At 42.5% G+C, this 20,287-nt stretch overlaps 1 protein-coding gene and 1 pseudogene across 9 annotated transcripts in view; one reads left to right on the plus strand and one right to left on the minus strand.

Annotated features, from left to right (window-relative positions):
* The window catches only part of ELMO1 (engulfment and cell motility 1), a 527,802-nt gene that overhangs the window by 172,195 nt on the left and 335,320 nt on the right, over positions 1–20,287 (plus strand). For all 9 annotated transcript variants that reach the window (XM_045792846.2, XM_045792847.2, XM_087860896.1 and 6 more), the window contains 2 exons: positions 7,234–7,284; positions 11,233–11,402. In XM_045792846.2, coding sequence (XP_045648802.1) covers positions 7,234–7,284; positions 11,233–11,402 — 221 coding nt within the window. The remainder of the gene's footprint in view (positions 1–7,233; positions 7,285–11,232; positions 11,403–20,287) is intronic.
* Positions 15,641–18,683, minus strand: LOC148110370 (uncharacterized; annotated as a pseudogene).

A 20,287-nucleotide genomic window follows, 5' to 3' on the forward strand; every position in this document is an offset into this window, starting at 1 on the left:
AAGCTGTCTATCCACTTCTTTCCACTCCTTTTACCTGGGTCTCATTACCGATGGAAAGAGAGCAAACTGGTTCCTGTGCAACAGGCCCTCCACCTCCATGGTCTGTGTTTACACACCACAAATAGGTAGTTAGTGGATATCTTTCTTAACGCCTGCCTTGTTCTTCCTTCTCTCCATTTTGGGAATTGTGTACAGGAAGCCTGGGTGCTGTGAAAAGTAAAGTGATGGAAGAAAAGCAACCGAGAATAGAATCTAGTTAGGTGCCGGGAAATAGAGTAGAAGAGAAATCAAACCCAAATCCTTCAATTAATGGGTAGAGATGACCTGCTCAAGTTGTCTTGGGTGGTGGGGACATGGTCCCTGATGGTAAGCGAAACTGGGAAAGGCCAGAATGTTAATTACAGGAAATGTGCATTTAGAACAGGTTGCCACCCCTTCTTTCTTATCCCTCTTCCTCACGCACCGCCTCTCAGTCTTTTATTCCTGGTTTCGGAGGTTCAGATTTTATTTTAGGGTATTTCTGACATCCCTCCTCGAATGTTAGACCGGTAGTCCTCTGTCTGGAGGCATCGCTCTGTAACCTAGCAACCAGTATATCATGCACTGTCCTCTGCTATTTCCTTCAGCCTGAAGATTTGAAGCTCACTCAAATGGACACACAAAGGACAAAAGGGATCAGGTTTACATGCAAAATCAGTATTTGTGATGATTGAGTAATGGATGTGAAGAACAGTGTTATTTAGTAGTAATACATCCAAGGTGAGGACCCTGTCACATCTGGAGAGAGAGAGAAAAAGAGAGAGACAAAGACAGAGAGGAGGAGAGCTGGAGCCAGCAAGACGACTCTGGAGCTGCCTGCCCTCCAGGAGTCTGGATTTGCAGGGCTGTAAGCACCCTCTCCCCCTCTGACCTTCTCTTTTCCTTGCTAAGTAACAGGAACAGGGGTACCACTTGGATTTTTGACCAGGGAATAATTCTTAATTTGTCTGGCTGGAGAGAAAGTTGGCATACCGAGAAAAACAAATTTCAGAGGGAAAAATAGAGAACAGTGACATTTTTCAGCGGGATCTTATTATCCAACCCACACAGAAGCCGAGTCGCTGAGCTAGTTCTGTGAAGAAACACAAAGACATCCTATCGAGACAACTGTGAATGTCAGGGGGCTAGTCCAGTCTGGAACTGCTGGGCGTGAGTCACTACGACAGCGGGGCTTTAGCTGGCTTTCACTTGGTCACTTCTCATACACTGTGTGCAGTTGGGACATTTCCCTACACAAATGTTCTTGCTGCTGCTTTTCTCCTCTTCATTTTTGAGGAGCTGGCATTAGTCTTGTTTGCCTCAGACTTATTTCCTTGGAATTCAGAATACTTATTCTAAATGTGCTCTGTAGTCTTATGAATGAGGCTGGGGTGATTCTAAACTTTGTTGTGCATCCGAGTTATTTGGGATCATAGTGGAAATGCAGCATCCCAGGCCCCTGAGTCAGTGGCTCTGGGTGGAGTGAGAGCCCCAGCAACCAGCATTTTCATGTGCACCTGTGATGACCCTAAAGCAGATGAACTGAAGGTCGTGCAAAAAATGTAAGATTGCAGACTGTTTTCTCAGAGAGGGGCGGGGGCAGTTTCTTGGCCTGCGAATTGATGAATGCATTCTTCATTTTTGCAGAATACCCCTTTCCATCGGGGGAAGGAGTTGGCCCATTCTTTTCTTTTCTTCCCCACATGTTCTTATATGTCATTTAGTGGTGGTGGTCCTTACCTAGCTCAGGAAAGTGACCCTAAGCTGGTTGAACGCTTGCTGGATTGGCCCTGTTTACAGCTGCTCCCCAGGGGTCACCAGTACAACCTGTTGATGAGACAAAGCTGGCCAGTGCATTGCTCACTGCAGTAAGGGAAAACACCGCCAGACAAAGCTTTGGCAGTGTCTCGGCAGGTGGAGGTCAGGTATTGGCCAGGGTTCAACTAGAGATGCAAAACCAGTTGGAGATATGTGCTAAGAGGTTGATTGCAAGGAATTGGCTTGTGTGATTGTGGAGGCTGCCTGGGCAAATCTGAAATCCGTAGGGCAGAACTTCAGGAAATGTAGGCTGGAACTCTGGGGTAAAGGCTGAATCTGCTGTCCCCTGGTAGAATTTAAGGCTTTTCAATCTATGGAATCAGGCCCAGCCAGCTTACCTGGGGTAATCTCCCTTACTTAAAGTTAACTGATCATCAACTTTAATCACACCTGCAAATAACTATACAGTAACACCTAGATGAATATTTGGTTGAATAATTGGGGATGGTAGCCTAGTCAAATTGGTGTATCAGAAGACTATCATAGAAAGTAACATCAGAGTTTATTGAGAATTGGAAGTTTGATTTAGGTTGGTCTTTCAAAGCATGTATGGATCATGGTACACCAGTCCAGGATTCATGTTAACAGCAGAGAATTTCTAATTGAGAGATTCAGAGAATCTTTGGATGAAAAATTGATGTTTTGCACTGAAGAGTTCTTATAAGAAAATTCCTGTACTCCTTTCTAATGAAGGAAGACATACCACTTTTGTTCCCAAAGCATGAGCCTTGTGATTCTCTTCCTTACTTACGGGTAGAAGTGTTAAGCACAATTATGTCTGCCTCAGAGAGAGGATACATTCATGGACAGCAAATCAGAGCTGGAATTTCACGCCACATACACCTGCCCCTCCCTCCTTAAGTGGCTAAAGACCAGTCTACCTCATAAGTGTCATATCTTTCCATTCTTTGTGCATCTTAGGCTTGTAAGTGACCACACAGGACTATTCTCTGTTCTATGAGGATGTCTTGTCCTTTGCACTGTGCTGTTTCTTCTTTCCTGGGAAACCCTTGCTTATAGATTAAAAGGCCCTTTTGAACTTCACCTCCACTAAAGGCCTCCACTGAGTATCCTCTTCCTCTCCTTGTCACACATATGTGCTTGTACAGTGCTGGTCACCCACTGTAGAGGCCATGGCTTTTTCATGGTGCAGATATAACACCTCAGTCTTCCACTTTATTCAATTTCCAGAAGACAGCAGTTAAGTCTTATTTAACTTTGTATAGCATCTCATGTTTGGCCAGGTGAGTAATAGGTTTAGACTTTTATTCAACAAATATTTATTGAGCTCTATCCATGTGCCAGGCCACAGGTATTCTCTGTTTTAGGAAGAGTGACACAGCATCGACTCACGGAGGTGACATTCTGGGGATGGAGGGAGACACGCGCGGGTGCACACACACACATACACACACGTACAGCGCTTACTGAATGCTTGGAGGACTACATCAAGGAATGCCTCTCCAAAATTGAGGTAGAGGCCCAAGAATGATAAAGCAGCGAGTGCCGGCCTCCCAGCCTTTGGGTGAAACACACTGTGGGGCACAACTGCTTTGCCATGTTGGTGTGTTGATAGAAAATGCATACATTTGCGAATATTTGTTACTCTGCTCGATACAGGCTACTGAATTTAGGGTCTTAGACTTAGGATAACTTAGATTATACTATTATTTTTATTATAGAGAAGCTAGCTAAAAACAAAGATGTGCAGCAATGTACTTTTTGGGTGGTATTTTTCTACCTAATAATAAACAGCCAACTTTATTTTTTTTTGAGTGTTTGCCACGTGCCAGGCATTGTTCTGAACACTGTAAATGGATGATTTCAGTTGTATCATGTGATTTCAGCACAACCTCAGGAGACAGGTACTGTCCCCATTGTGTAACTGAAGGAGCTAACACAAGGGACAGCTGTGTCACTTGTACTGGATTCCCCGGGTAAGAAGTAAAATGCGGGTCACATCCAGACTGTCTTGCCTGGAGACCCCGCTCTGACCTGAGGCTCCACTTGGCGTGGACGGAATTTATGGCATCAGGGCAACCACCAGCCTTTTCCTTTGCTGCCCAAGTTAACATCCTTCGGAGGGTGGAAGGCGGCATCAGTCAGGGGGAGAAGAGTGTCATGTGACTGATTCTCCTGGTTGAACACAGCCCCCGAAGGGCCTGGTCGATGCTGTCTTTCCCTTTGGGGCTCATCCACCTTTCTTCTGGGACTTTAACATTTTTCATGCATATTTCATAGTTCTTCTACGTATCTGCTTTTATTCCAAAATGCAAAACACTGTTTTAAGAACAACTCTTTTAGGAAAGAGAGAAGGCGAACGAACTGCTGCCCGAGGAGACACAGGCAGAGGGATGGGAGCGGCTCTCTGTCTGACAGTGGCAGTCACTCTCGGTTTGAGCTGGTTCGAGGCCAGGCTTGGCACCTGTGTCACCTGCAGTTCTTACTGTTCTCTAAGCAGCTACTTGTTCTCCCCGCTTTAGGGAAGAGCAGACTCACATCAGAGTGGTTAAGTAGCTTGCACAGAGCACACACATCCGGTGGATGAGGAATTTGAACCCAGCTCTGCCCATCACTGGTTATCACACTGCTTTTGTTTTCAACAAACAATCCTCAAGACCCTTTCTTCAAAGAACTTGTCCCTTGATCCCAGAAAGTTAGGAGCCAATGTTGCAGGAGTCAACATGGGGGCCAGCTGCTTGATTTTACCCCAGTTATGCCCCCACCCAGTGTCCTATCTGTGACCTCACAGGGAGCCTCTGAGACTCCATGCTTAACTTCTTTGCTCTCATGGATATTGACCAGTTGATGAGGATAATGTCCCTCTGAGGATAAAGGCAAGAGCTTGGTCTTCTTCCAAACGGATAGGGTACAGCCTCTGGTGTCGGATCTCCCCCTCCCTCCAGGATGGGTTTACATCTGCCTTCCCCCTCCATGATGTTGGGCAAGTGTCTTTTCTTTAAAATGGGCATGGAGTTGGGGGTACCTGGCTGGCTCAGTTGGTAGAGCATGTAACTCTTGATTTCAGGCCTGTGAGTTTGAGTCCCACATTGGGTGTAGGGAATCCTTTAAAAAAATCTTTTAAAAAACGGGCATAGGATTATTATGATAGTTAAATAAGCATGACAGCAAAACCCAACAATACTTCAGCTCAGGGCCTTCCAATAAATGTTTATTGCTATTATTAGGAATCCCTTACCCCCACTCCAGATTTCCATGAGGAGACATTATCCTAAATCCTCCTGGCCGCTTTGTATCAGCAGGGCCTCTTTTTCTTCTTGACTGGCTTTTTGGGAAGAATAAACTGGGCCCCTTTTTCCTCTGGGAAGGAAACTGCCTTAGGTCCTACCTCAACAGGTCTGCCAACCTGAGGGCCCAGTTAGCTGTCTGCTGGTTCTCACTCTGAGCCTTGTTCTCCGTAAAAATTAATAAAGGGGCTATTTTAGGTTTTTCATCTTCTGACTCTGTTCTTTCTCAGTTCATTTAGAGCCTGGGCAGGAAAGAGGTATGCTATGTATTCCACTTCCTTAATATGAGTCTTTGCTGTCTTCCTCTCCCATTCTCATAGAGTCACAGAATTTTAGGGTTAAAAGATTTTTTAAATGACTGAAATTAATTTCACCAGTCCTGCCCACTGGTGGTCGTTCAGCCCTTGCTGGACCCTTCCAGTAATGAGGAGCTTGCTTTCTTAGGAGGCAGCCCTGGGTGTCTGGTTGGGGGTGGGGATGCTCTAGATTGGGCTGGAATTGCCCAAGGGGGTTTGGATCTGGCAGAGTGGGGCTTTCCGGCCATCCTGCGCTCGGTATAAAATGTTCAGATTAGGTTTTCTTTGGGAGACAGTACAGGCCTGAAGCCTGCTCCCTTTCAGGTAGTTATTTTAGAAAATTCATTTTCCAATGTGTAGTCAGAATTGGCTGAGGGAGAGAGTGAGTGTTCTATGTGCTCTTGGCATCTTATCCTGAGAAATTTCCCACTGCCTCAGTGTACCTGCTGAGCACATTCTAGCTTGTCGCTCGTCTTGAATGATGCAGGCGAATGAGCCTCATGGCACTTTATTAACTTCCTGGCCTCTGTGCTCCAGAGTGGGGCATGTGCTTGTGCGACTCCCATCAGGTCCCCTCCTGAAAGCTGAGTGTGGTGCGTACTCTGGTGGCAAGAAATAAAACTGCCGGTGAAATTCTACTTCAATGCCAGAGATGCTCAGTGACAGCTTCCGAACGCTCACCTCAAATTTACCTGCCCAGTGCAGGAGAACTGATTTGGGATCTGTTTATTTATGCTGCTTGTTCTTAACATTAGGGCGACACGCAGGGGGCACTGGGGCAGCTCAGTAGGTCAAGCGTCTGCCTTTGGCTCAGGTCATGATCCCAGGGTCCTGGGATCGAGCCCCACATCAGGCTGCCTGCTCAGTGTTTTTTTAATGTTTTCATAGATTTGTGAAATCCTCACCACAATCAATTTTAGAACATCTGCAACACTTGGAAAAGAAACCCTGTAACCATTAACATTCATTATCCTTAGCCCCTGGAAACCACTAATCTTTCTGTCTCAATGGATTTGCCTATTCTGGACATTTCATATAAATGGAATGATAACACATGTGGTCTTTGTGTCAGGATTCTTTCACTTAGTGTAACGTTTTCAAGGCTCATTCATGTTGTGGCACGTATCAATACTTCTTTTTATTGCCCAATAATATTCTCTTGAATGGGGATACCACATTTTGTTTATCCATTCATCAATTGATGGACATTTGGGCTGTTTACAACTTTTGGCTATTTTTTTTTAAAGATTTTATTTATTTATTTGACACAGAGAGAGACACCCAGCGAGAGAGGGAACACAAGCAGGGGGAGTGGGAGAGGAAGAAGCAGGCTCATAGTGGAGGAGCCTGATGTGGGGCTCGATCCCATAACGCCGGGATCACGCCCTGAGCCGAAGGCAGACGCTTAACCGCTATGCCACCCAGGCGCCCCAACAACTTTTGGCTATTATGAACAATGTTTTTGTGAGCATTCATGTACAAGTTTTTGTGTAAATGTATGCCTTAATTCTAGCAGAATTGCTAGGTCGTATTTTCTAAATAACCTTTCAAACTTGCTTTTTTTGTTTGCTGTTCTTGAGTCCTATATTCCTATTCTTTGGATTTATATTCACTTTTGTGCTGAATGCTGCCTATGACTTGATATAAAGTTAATACATCTGAGACCCAGTTTAAAGTTCTTTGTAGAAATAATTAAAAATTACTCAATAATTTTGAAAATAAAGTGATAATAAACTGAATCATAAGAATTCTTATTATATAGTGTTACTACTAGGTTATTTTTGCCTTTGCTCTCTTTTTTACCAAGCTTCTAAAATTTGAAGATTTACAAAGATTTTATTTTTCTTTTCCAGAATCGCAATGAAATAAAAAATGGCACTATCCTTCGATTAACCACATCTCCAGTAAGTTGATCTTAGTGTATAGCTTTCCAGTAATTACTTTGCTCTCTAGTTCTGCTATATGTGATTATGAGATGTTAATTTTTGAAGGTGACTTGAGCGCAAAACAGAAGGTCTCTGGAATGTCCGCACATGCAGATTCTGGACTAGCAGGAATGCCCTTCCTTGTATTTCCCATTACAGAGGAGGAAGTTTTTATTTCAGGTTATGTGCAAGTAAACTGACACTAAAGTTTGAGTTTGGTAGTCATTTCAATAATTTTTCTATTACAGGTGGGATAACTCAGCTCTGCTGATTGGTTTTACCCACCTGCCCAACATGTCCACCTAATGCCATCTGAGCAAATTTGGTCAACAAACAAAGCAAACAGAACCAAAGACAGCCCATTACTTCTCTTCAAAGTCAGGGTGTGTCTACGTGTAAAAGTGAGAGAGAGTGTTTAAGCATTTTCTAGTTTTGGCCAGTTATGATGACGATTCATAATAATGTAGTTTGAGAAATGTTTGCCCCTTAATCTGTTTCATTGACAGCTGATTCTAGATAAAGCACTTTCAAGTCTCCCAAATAAAAGCTGCTAAATGAAATGCTATAGAATACTTGGATTACTGTAGCTGGTTGTGTTGCTCATCTCCATCCTTCTTACTTCCTTGTAGATCCTTTGGATAGTAACATTAACATATTTAAACTAGATTATTTCACAGTGCAGTTTATTGCTTTCCTAAAAAATAATCTGCACAAAATACACCAAGTGTTACTATTTTCACTCTGCATATGTGACAAAAACTGTCTAACTCTTATTTTCAGTTTCCACTGAAGCCATGTGGTAGGCTAAAAATAAATTTAAAAATAGGGAAAAGCATCTGGCTAAAGTTAAATTGTGGGTACTGTAACTACCACACATTCTTCTTGTTGAAAATTACATTAGAGAGGCTTAAAAACTCCTAAACATTTTACCCAATAACATCTTGAACCTAAGCAGGGCGACAAGCGCTACAGAATGCATGGCTGGCGTTGGCCAAACCGTCTTTTGATGCCTTCTTTTCCTCTTACTGGAAATGATCATTCATACTCATTTTTCAGTGGCCACATGATGAGCTGAGACATTTTTGTCTGACTTAGCATTGACCTTACTTTAGTCAGCGTGAATTAATGCTAATTTGACCTTTCAAGACCATGGTTTCCGCTGGTTTTTGTAGTTTCTGTTTATCCTGTTACAATCGCTCATCTGCTGGCTGGGCAGAAAGAGTACACCTTGCCTTTTGTTAGGTCTTAGAGTTGGAAAGGCTCATTTTTTTACACCGAGATCTTCTCTAAGCCAAAGAAGTTAGTTCTTTTTATTTTTTTTTTATTGCCATGGGTTCATGAACAACATTTCCACAATGTAAGCCACTCCTCAGAAGAAGGTTAGGTGTTTGGCAGGGCGAGGTTTTTCAGTATCCCGAAAGTCTGTGCTCTTCAGGTCGTGACCTTCACATTCCCAGCACGGTGAGTGGTGATACTACAAGGCAGGATCGTAAGATGGGGTCCACCTACAAGAGACTGGTTTACGTGTTCTAAAGAGCATGTAAGCCTGAGTCATTGGTGGAACTCTGAAAATGCTGATGTTTGGGCCTCTACAGAGAAGCCGAATTATGGTATCTAGAAAGGAGGTCCAGGAATCTGCATTTTAAACAAGCATTATATGATTTGGTCTAGAACCGGGCATTATTCTATAAGCAAGATATTTTGGATCTGTAAACTTCACTTGTTGTTAGTAGATTTTTTTAAAAATTATTTTATGTTTAACTGAAAAATATGGGTCAGCATATGCTAACTCTTTCACTTTTTATGTACACATAAAAAATGTTAAAAAATATAACCGTCTCCATCAACTTTGCTAGGAAGTGTTAGTGTACCATAAAGAAATGAGCAAATGGTGTTAGAGCATAAAAATGTTCAGTTCTTTCATCTACCTCGGCTGAACTCTATAGCCAGACAGAGTGCACACACACCTACGTGTGTATGCATGTGTGTGCACATACACGTGCACACTCTTGCTTTAGGTAATGTGCAGCTGCGCTGACTTCCGCCTCTGTGACCTTGGGCAAGTTACATAACTTCTCTGCGCTTCAGTTTGCCGTGTTCAATGAAGATGATGATGACACCGACCTCATAGGATTACTGTGTAGATTAAATGAATTCCTTCATGAGAGTATTTAGAACGGTGGCTCATAAAAAGCCCCAGGTAACTTTGCTGCTTTTATTACTAGTATTAGCAGCACCAAACACTGTTAGTTAGCATTAATACTGACAGTGAGATAATCTTTGAGTACTCCTTATTATCATCATCTGTACAGTAAATGCCAACATCTTGCTTGGAGAAAAATGTATTTTTTGAGGAATTCACCCTCAAATTCATCCACATGGGTTAAATATATGTTAATGCTGTATGTCCATTTGAAAATTGTAAGAACAGTATATCTTTGAGTGATTTTAAAAGATGAAGTGATTCTTGCTCAACTCCCCATTCTCCCTCTTAAGAACATGGGCATTAGGGTTGGGTGATTTGTCAGTTATCTAGGGATCTGAATGAGTAGAGAGAGTTCTCATTCTCCTCCTTCCTTCTCCCCCTTCTTATTTCTGATGCAAGGTGTCAGTTGGTGGTTGTAACTATGATCGAGACCACTGTATGTCTCTGACCAATTGGCGGGGGGGCATGGGGTTCATTCCTGTCTTGGTCCCTGGCATTCGTTTCCCTGTTGGGTCCCCTTCTCTCCTAGGGGCTACTTCCAGTGAAGCGAAGGGGGACCTGGACAGGGAGGGAGAGAGGGGTCCTTGGCTGTGGAGCTTGTCGGGGCGGAGAACCTTTGGTCTCAGTACCTGTGTGAATTCCCTTCCTTCCTTCTGCAATCTTTTAAACCCATTATAGCTCACATGGGGCTCCTTGGATAGTTCTCATGAGTTTCTGTTCAGAAGATACCTCGCTGTTGGGGACAACCACCCCCTCTTCCCCTTTCTCTGAAATATAAGAAGCTTCAAAGGAGAAAGCAAGTGCCTAAGAGGGAGAATAATGAGGATGGCAATGGCACATGGCAGTTTTGAGTTAAATAATAAGTACAACAGATGTTGAGTTATTTCCATTAAGCAGAAATACAGGCAGAAAAATTTAATATTTTATTTTTCTTCCTGTCCGCCCCAACTGAAAAGTAGATATGAAAACCATTACTGGATGAATGAGAAATATAAACTGCAAGTTATTATCCAGAGGGTCAGCTCCTCCAATATATTTCCATTTCTTCCTGCCCTGCCTGTAGTAGCCAAGGGCAGATGCCTTAAAAAGAAGTCTAATTTTAGGCAAAGCGGCTAATTTGGTTTCCAAATTATTTTGTTTTATATTTATGCAGTAATTAGCCAATACATGTGAAACACATGGTGTTGAAAAGTGAAATTTATAAGCACCACTGTGTTGTGCTGGAAAATTTTCAGTAACTGGGAGAGATTATTTGGGCGTCTAATGAAGCTTTTGAACACGGTGTGTAGGCAGTTATTACTCAGAGTATTGACTGAGCAGGTGAATGTGTTGCATAAATTTGTATAATTGTTTAACTAAGCAAATAGCTTTTTGTCATTTGTAGATAATAATTTTACTTAAAAGGTAAACATTTCCCCCATTTTCCCCTCTTTACTGCCACTCCGGTTCTGTTTCTGGGGCTTTATTGTTTTTGTGCTCTTGCTTTCCCAAGAGTTGGAAATATGGGCTCTGTCAGGAAGGCAGTCAATTCCCATCATGAAATTAACAGCCATTGCCTGAAGGTGGAGTCATTAGGGTTGGAAACCTTTCCCTGGTATAGAGTATGCATATGGTCTTGTGCTTTCGGCCTCTGTATCTTCGTTTTTCAACGAAACGGTAGTTTTTTGTCTGTTGTGGTTTCCTCTGTGAACACTCTTCCCTTTGTTTTTGTCCTCGATGAGGCTCAAAACGCCCAGCAGCTCCATGAACGAATCCAGTCATCGAGTATGGATGCCAAGCTGGAGGCCTTGAAGGACTTAGCCAGCCTCTCCCGGGATGTCACGTTTGCCCAGGAATTCATAAATCTTGATGGCATCTCTCTCCTCACGCAGATGGTTGAAAGCGGCACCGAGTAAGCATCTTTCATTCAGACTTCGAATCTGTCCTATTTTTTCTGGTATTCTGGGTATTTGTTACTTTCTTATACTTGCCATTTCTAGTTTCAAAGACCAGAAATTGACCCCCCCCCAAAAAAAAATCCTTATGTTTCAAAGTCTTAGACCAGGTCAAAATAGCATCCCTGAAGCAATTTTTCAAAAATCATCATTTGAGGGGCACCTGGGTGGCTCGGTCGGTTGAGCGTCTAACTCCTGATCTTAGCTCAGGTCTTTATCTTGGGGTTGTGCGTTCAAGCCCCATGCTGGGCTCTGCACTGGGCATGGAGCTTACATTAAAAAATTATCATTTAAATGATGAAATGTATATCCTTAATTATTTAAAATTAAATACAATAAATGTTTATTAAGTACTACATACAAAGAGTGAAAGTTGGTAGAGTTTAAGAAGATATGAGCTTTGCCATTAAAAAATGTATGGTGGCAGAATTCAACTGCCATATAATTCCTTCTGAGAGCGGGGAGTCCAGAGGTTGGACCAGTTACAGCTCACATAAGCTGACAGAGGGGTGTCAGTGAATGGGCCTTGAAGGAGTTTGAGTTCTGTCATGATCAAGAAAGGGATGGCTGCCTTCCGGCTCTGCCCTCACATGGTCTTTCCTCTATGTCCACTCATTCTTGGTGTCCCTCTGAGGGTCCACGTTACCTTTTCTTATAAAGACACCAGTCAGATTGGATTAAGACATACCCTCACAGACTTATTTTAACTTCATCCCCTCTTTAAAGGCTCTGTCTCTAACTACTGTCCCATTCTGAAGAACTGGGGGTCCAGGACTCAACATATGAATTCAGAAGGGACACAGTTTAGCCCATAACACTCATCAAAGGGACTGCCATTTCTGCTTGAGAAGAGAGTGAACGCTGATGCTATGTATTTGTTTTGTCAACACTATTACTTATTATCTGTGTTATTGCCTTGCTCTGTAATGCATCTTGACGTGTAGAGGGGCCCCAGAAAACCACTACTCCTCAGACTGAGGATTGAGGAGGCATGTCTGAATTCTTTCTCCATGTTGCACGTGGATAACCGGAGAGGAGGTTGACACTGAATGTACTTTATGTGAACCGCAGTCATTGAATTCCTTTTTTTGAAATGGGTATTATAGTTATTAGTATTTTAACAATTTGTAATCCATAAGCCATGTTGATATGTTCCATGCAGCTGGGTTTCAGACAAATAAATGACTCAAGGTCAGATCTTGGCCGAGTTCTGATTTGCATTTATCTCTTATGCTTTCCCATTGCACTCTGTTACGGGAAGGAATGGTGTCTCTCTGGATGACGTTTGCTGTCCTCACTGTCTCACATCAGTTCAAAGTCATGCTACTTTCGGGGATGGAGGAAGAAGGCACTGGTACCATGCGGCCTCCTGCCTTGTTCTGCTGGGTCCTGCAGCTCATCTTAAGAAGCTGCTTATTTGATGCCCAGCTATTTTTCAGGTCTTTTGCTCAGATTAAAAAGATAAGAGGAAGGCATTTTTCTTATAAGGAAACCTGGCTTCTCAGTTAAACTTATAGCAAGACTTTAATTAATTAACAGGAAACTTTGGGAATAGAAACTGTACAAATTAAATAGATCCTGCAATTTGGAATGCATTTAGTCATGACTTCTGGGCAGATTTCCAGCTGGGGAAGGCAGAGGTTGCCTAAGTAAGACCTGTGGAAATTTTTAGGAAACACTGAAGAAATGTAGCTGGAATTTTTCCCCTTACTTGGAGCCATAATGAGATTCAAAGATTACTCACCTGCTTGTCATTATTCCAGGCTGAGCTTTTAAAGGTCTCTCTCTCCAGTTGGTCCCAGGAGAGGCCATGGGGCAAAACGAGCAACACAGGAGCAGTGGGAGTATCACTTTGGCAGAGCACAACGTTTAAAACTGGAATTGAATTTTTCCATCCTTGTGGAATTTTGAAATTCCATTCCTAGTTTAAGCTTGAAACATATGCGTGGAAGCAGGTGAGGCTGTGGGGAAACATGTCGGCTCCACCTGAGCAAGGCAATGGTGTCAGGTAAGGAAAGTCAAGGAATAGATAGTGTTTTTTCAAAGTGGATATTAAGAGACCTCTCAAGGGGTTAATATCCAAAGCATAGAAAGAACTCATACAATTCAATAACAAAAATAGCCCAGTTAAAAAATGGGCAGAGAACTGAATAGACATTTTTCCAGAGAATACATACAGATGGCCAACCGGTCCTTGAAAGATGCTCAACATCACTCATCATCAGGGAAATGCAAACCAAAACAACAATGAGATGTCAGCGTACACCTGTCAGGATGACTGCTATCAGAAAGACAGGAAATAACGAGCGTCGGAGAGCATGTGGAGAAAAGTGAACCCTTGTGCACAGTTGGTGGGAATGTAAATTGGTGCAGCCACTCTGGAAAGCAGTGTGGAGGTTCCTCAAAACATTAAAATTAAAACGACCATATGGTTCAGCAAATCAACGACTAGGTATCTAGCTGAAGAAAATGAAAACATTAATTTGAAAAGATACACACATTCCTGTTTATTGCAGCATTACTTACAATAGCCAAGATATGGAAACAACCTAAATGTCCACTGATCACCGATGGATGAATGGATAAAGAAGATGTGAAATATAGGTATAATGGAATATTACTCAGCCATTTGTGACCACCTGGTTGGACCTAGAGGGTATTCTACTAAAGTAATGTAAGTCGGACAGAGAAAGGCAAACACCATGTGATTTCACTTACATGAGGAATCTAAAAAACAAAACAAAACCAAACCCAGACTTATCGTTACAGGGAACAGATTGGTGGTTGCTAGAAAGGAGAGGGCTTGGAGGGTCAGCAAAATGGGTAGAGGAGATCAAGAAGCACAAACTTTCAAGTATTAAATAAATAAGTCACTGTGAAGTAATGTACAGTACGGGGAATATAAGCTATAATATTGTATTAACTTTGGTGATAGTAAGTAGACACCATGGTGATCATTTCACCATAAATACAAATGTGGAATCTCTATGTTGTACACCTGAAACTCACATAATATTGTATGTCAGTTACATCTCAATAAACAAAACGGTCTCTCAGAAATGACATATTTTAATTGAAAGAAAAAAATCGTACCTGCCACCCTAAGTCCAACGTAGTGAATAGCACTGCTTTTCTTGGGCTTTCAGTGAAACACCGTGCCCTTAGTCTATGCCTCTACGCACACAGTCCAGTGGACCGTTTATCCTGTGTCCTTCCAGTGCTAAACAGAAGAACAGGGGGAACATTTCCAAGAACGAAAGGGCAGGATTCTTATAGTTTCCTTCCCACTTGGCTATGTGACAGGAAAATTACGCCGTTGGAATATGAGTAAGCTGTAGCACCACCCTGGGCAGAAAAGTCAAGAGAGAAAAAAAGTTAAATTCATGTATTTACAAAAAACTTAAGACAGTCTTTTGAATTAGTTTTCTCTCCTTAATAAAAAAAAATTATTTAAAAAATATAAGTAAACAGAGGAGGAAAAATAAGAATCATTTGTAATCTGCCTTCCCAGAGACATTTTTAACATTGTGGTGTATGTCCTTTTTGTATTCTTTTATTTTATTTTATTTTAAGATTTTATTTATTTATTTGAGAGAAAGAAAGTGAGAGAGATCACAGAGGGAGAGGGAGAAGCAGACTTGCCGCTGACTGAGCAGAGAGCCCGATGCAGGGCTCAATCCCAGGACCCTGATATCATGACCTGAGCTGAAGGTAGCCGCTTAACTGACTGAGCTCCCAGGCGTCCCCTTTTTGTATTTCTTTTAGATATACACACACATGCACAGGCTTTGCAAAAGGAGAATTAAAATGTTCACGCTCTTTGTTGCCTGCTTTTTGTACCTAATAATATTTCCATGTAATTAATATTATTTCCATCATCATTTTTGTTGTTTGTATATTATTTCATTTTAAAAACTTTGCTGAGGTACAGTCGAGGTACAGTATGATAATTTGGAGGATGTGCACAGTATGATTAACCATTCCACTGTTGTTGGACATTTCCATTGTCCTGGGGTCTTTTTCACAATCGTGAACATTCTCTAATCAGTTTTTCTTCTGGTCAAAACTTTGTGAATATTTAAAGTATTTTGTTGGAGTACAATTCCTGATTCAGAGGATATACACGTTTTAAAGCTGTTTTAAAAAAAGAACAGCCCCGTAGCTCGCTGCAATATCCTCATTTATACTTTAACGCTCATGGAGGAGTCTCTCCATTTCTAACACCCTGGCCAGTACTGGACTGGTGGTCCCTCAGGGATTTCAGCTTTCCTAAGAAAAATAGCAGTGAGATAGTTGAGGGCTTCTCATTAATCTGGGGAATTTACAAGTGCTTTTTATTTTATTTTATTTTATTTTATTTATTTTATTTTATTTTATTTTTGGTTGAAGTCATTTCTCCAAAATTTGGTGGTATTAGGAATAGTGGAGAGAGTCCCAGAGTTTGAGAGATATGTAAAAAGCTCTCAAGTAATTGTCTTAAAAACAAACAATGTTAATTGTATAATTTATTAGTCCCCTTCCCATTCTGTCATACATATGACACAGATGAGGACCTTTGTGCATCTGTATAGCTATGTGTGTTTATGTTTATAAAAACTATTGTCATCATTCATTAACACACAGACAGTTTCATATGAACCTTTCATTACTCGAATCATTTTCTCCAGGCCAGAATCAGAGCTATAGCCATTCCTTAGGAGATGTGAAAATTGATGTATGACTTGAATTAAGCACCTGAATGATGTCTCGGCTTTGATGTTGCCTAGTACCCACAGTTGACATTGGATTTGCAGATTTTATTCATTTAGTAAAGTGTATATTACTTGAGTGCTGAGTATTTCTGACACTGTGTTAGGCACACGGGAGCAGGTATATGGGGGAAAACATGAAGATGGATATGACAGTTTTGGACTATGTATGACCTTTTTTGAACTTTCGGCTTCCACAAAATGACTCTGTTTTTTCGAAAGTAACTTCATTAACCTCCACGGACATGGATTATCAGCTTTAACTTAATGCTCTTATTTCTAAGAATTTGGTGTCTCTCATAAACCTTGGCTGCTCTGGAAGGTCCAAGCCAGGCCAAGCTGATCAGTGACTTGCTGTCTAGCAGCTAAGTACAGGTCACACAGTGCGTGTCCTGCACTTCACCTTGGACAGAGGCCACAGGGAGGAGCAGGCAGCTCCCTGGACCAAAAAGAAGCTGCTCTGTGTGGTCTGCAGGCCCAGCTGTGAAGGCTGCTGGGTCTCCCCAGATCTGTCTGCCGGATTTCTTGGATTCCTGCACTCAGCAGAGCGCAGGGAGTTCCAATTGGAACAGCCGTCCTGGGGCCTGGCCAGAAATGCGCATCACAAATACCAAGGAGGTCAATCATCTTGGGCTTTGTCAGCGGTTGTGTGGCAGAAGACTCCTTACACTGGATCTTTCCCCTTCCCAACACTCTTTGCTTTGTCTCTGAGTCTTTGCCCATCTGTGCAGCTACACGCCAGCAGACTCTAAGTCAAGGTAGGGTGAGGGTCCAGTGAGGCCAAAGAAAAGACCTGGAGACAGTGGTCGACACACAGGTTGATTGGGGAAACTTACAAACAAGGAGTCCAGAAGCAGTGAACTGGACAAAGCGTCTGCTGCTGGGATCTCCGTGCAGCAAGCTTTTACAGCACAGCAGCTTAGCCTGGCAACTCTCTTCAGCCTCTCCCTTCTTGCATGGCCAGCGTTCCAAGGAGATCAAGGCCTGCCATCTGGACACCCTTCGGTACCAGGGAGACACTCCGGGTTGGGCATCCCCGGGAGCCCCTGACCTTGAAGGCTGGACAACACATCCTTGTATACATTCTGCTTGATGGGAATAGAGAAGGAGGTGGGATCTGTACGTTCTCAAGATAGTGATTAACAGGGACATTCAGGGTGTGCTTGCCCAAATTAAAATGAAATGAAAATGGAAATGAGACAAGGTCACACAGCCTGTTTGGAGAAGAGACTATCTTCTGCTAGGGAACAGAATGCCACACCTTGGGCTCAGGTGAGAGGCTTCTGGCCACCCCGAAACATCAGCCTTTCTAGAATCATTTGTTCCTGCTCACGTTTCTTTTAAAAATGGGTATATTGAGAGAGAGAGAGAAAGAGAGAGAGAGAACTTCAGTTAGGAAAAGAGACATCACAACAAAAAGTTCCTCTTTGTTTATGCTTAATCTGAACCCAAAGTGAGGGAGTTGAGAAGAAGCACTGGTCAGGGAGAACCTTCCAAGGCCAGAGTCTGCTACAGCAAGTGGAACACATATAAAAAGCTGAAGGTACTCAGGCACCAGGCCAGAAAGCGATTTGGAAAAGTTGCAGTGATAGCTTTTTATATACTACATGCGCACATCACGCATGCACACACACATGCACACAGATACACCCTTCACATACAGTTATTTTGAACTGGTTCTGTTAAACAATAAACTGAAGCATATTAACATTTTTAAGAATTTATTTGAGCAAAAATCAGTTGGAAGTGGTCAGCGCCATACTGGAAGTGGTTAGGAGCGCTGCACCTGCTGGAGCCAGGGGAAAGACTTTTATAGAGAAGAGGAGCTTAGAGCCTAGCTGGATGTTTGTGATTGGTCATCCATAGATACTGTTTTGGATGTTTTGTTTTGTTTTTGTTTTTTGTTTGTTTGTTTGTGTTTTTGTAACCTTGTGGCATTTACAGGCTTCGTTTTGGGTTTGCTTATATAGGCCTCTGGCCTTAGGGCCACCTCAGTTAATGGCCTCCTTGTTTCATTAACTGAACGCCTCTCTACTTACTGGAAGAGTTACGAGATAAAGTTTCACACTTGTCTCTGTTGTGTCCTTTAATCCAGTCATTCCAGATAGCACCTTTGCACCATTTGTCCTGTCTCTTCCTGATCTCCTTCCGTGTGGAATTATTCCTTAGGGGTTCCTTTTCTCTCCTGATTTTGGCACTTTTTAAGATGATAGATCAGCCACTTTTAGAATATCCTCCAGTTTGGGTTTGCTAAAAGGTAATTCATTACAGGTGATTTTTAGGAAAAGATAAAAGCATGGCTCATACAGATATAAAAATGAACATGTGTTAAAACAATTTTACTCCTGTGATATGAGGGAATGAGGCAGATGTTTTAATGGTTTCAAAGGAAGAGTCAAAAGGGCACCAATTTATGTGGAGCAAAGGGATGTTGAAATGAACTGCAAATGGAGGCAGAACTGGATTTTTACCTGCAAGGAGGAAGTCCATTAAATCACTATGAGATGGGACAAAATGTACATATTCACCAGTTACCTACAACTTAGAGAAAACCGGGCTGGCATCTGATAACTCAGAAGAGTATGCACGGTTTCCCATGGGGACACAGCTTTTTTTCTACAGGCTTAGCCTGTGTTGTGTTCTTGTTGTAAACCCATGTTACGCATCTTTGGCTGGCATATCACTGATGCTTGTGGTTTTCTTCATTGCATCCTATGGCTGGCACATGATGTCCGTGTGTCTTATGACTGGTTTCACTTTGACCACTTAAGAGAGTGCCTTCCAGGGGTCTCTACTGTAACACGTTTACCCCACTTTGTAATTAATTAATTAATAAATAATTTTGGAGTAGTTACAGGAAGGAGGACAGAAAACAGTACAAATCAGGTTTGCATGTTTTCCTCCAGAGATTTGGCTCTGCTACAATACCAGCATGCCACTCCTTGAAACAACGTGGACTCATTCGGTCCTGTTTAATTCAGGAAGCTGTGATCTGTCACTGTTATTATTTATTTTGGTGCTCAGTCTGTCCCAGATTTGGCTGTGGAAGTTTCAAGCAGCCTTCTGTGCCCTTCTGACCTGTCTGCCATTATTCTTTGAGCATTTCATTCCTTTCTGGCTCAGTGAGCTGCTCTGGGCTTATCTAGAGCTTTCCTTGCCTCAGTCCTGGCAGGAGTCATTTCTGTAAGGAGCCCAGTTCCTGTTAGTGGACAGTAGTGTTTGGCCCTGGCAAGAGGACCCAACCTCTGCTCAGGTCTGCCTCCCTGTGGTGGGTCACCTATTACTTTCACCCTGCCCAGTGGCTTTTTGAAGGAGGGAGGGATGGAAGCTAATAATGTTTTTTTTTTTCAAAGGTAGGTAAAGGTGGGGGATGGGAGGAGGAAGAAGAAGATGGCTATACACATTTTTACCCCCATCACCCAACACCCCGCCCCTCGATTTACCAGAGACTAGATCTGATCTCCTTGTGGTCAGTTAGGTTTCTGAAGTGGTTACATTTTACGTGGATGAAAATGAAACTTCACTTCATCTGAAAAGCCAAATCATTCATCAGCTACTTATCTACTCTGCATATGCCTGACATATGCTCAGTCACAGTGCTAAGCCCCTGCCTTCAGGAAGCTGGAAGGACAGTGAGATGTCCTACCTAAGTCATACAGCTGATGTTTCTCTCACCAAGTACAGGTGTGAGTGCCACCCTCAGTCTGGTCAAGGAAGGGAAATCAGAGGTCAAGAAGGCTTCCCAGAGGAGCCCAGAATCTGGGGAGTTTGGAGTAGAACTTAGCTAGTTGGACAACCTGGTTAGAGCAGAGGGTATTCAAAACAGAGGGAAGAACATACTTAATGCCAGAGAAATTTGGCAGACTGGAGGGCTGGGAAGTGGATTGATAGGATGAACATTGCTTGTTTCCTTATCTCCTTGACCTGTTTTTTAAAGAGGCATAGTTGTCCTTTCTTGCAGATGAGATTTGTCCATTTTTTTGCAGGCTACCATCACAGAATTCCATCTGTTGTTCAAGACTATTGTAGTAGCTTGTGATGTCTTCCCTACAAAGAGGCAGTCTTTTCTCAAGAGGGGTCAAAGTAGAATGAGT

The sequence above is a fragment of the Ursus americanus genome, chromosome 3 (assembly GCF_024610735.1).
Source record: "Ursus americanus isolate L20-20 chromosome 3, mUrsAme1.1.p, whole genome shotgun sequence".
NCBI lineage: Eukaryota > Metazoa > Chordata > Mammalia > Carnivora > Ursidae > Ursus > Ursus americanus.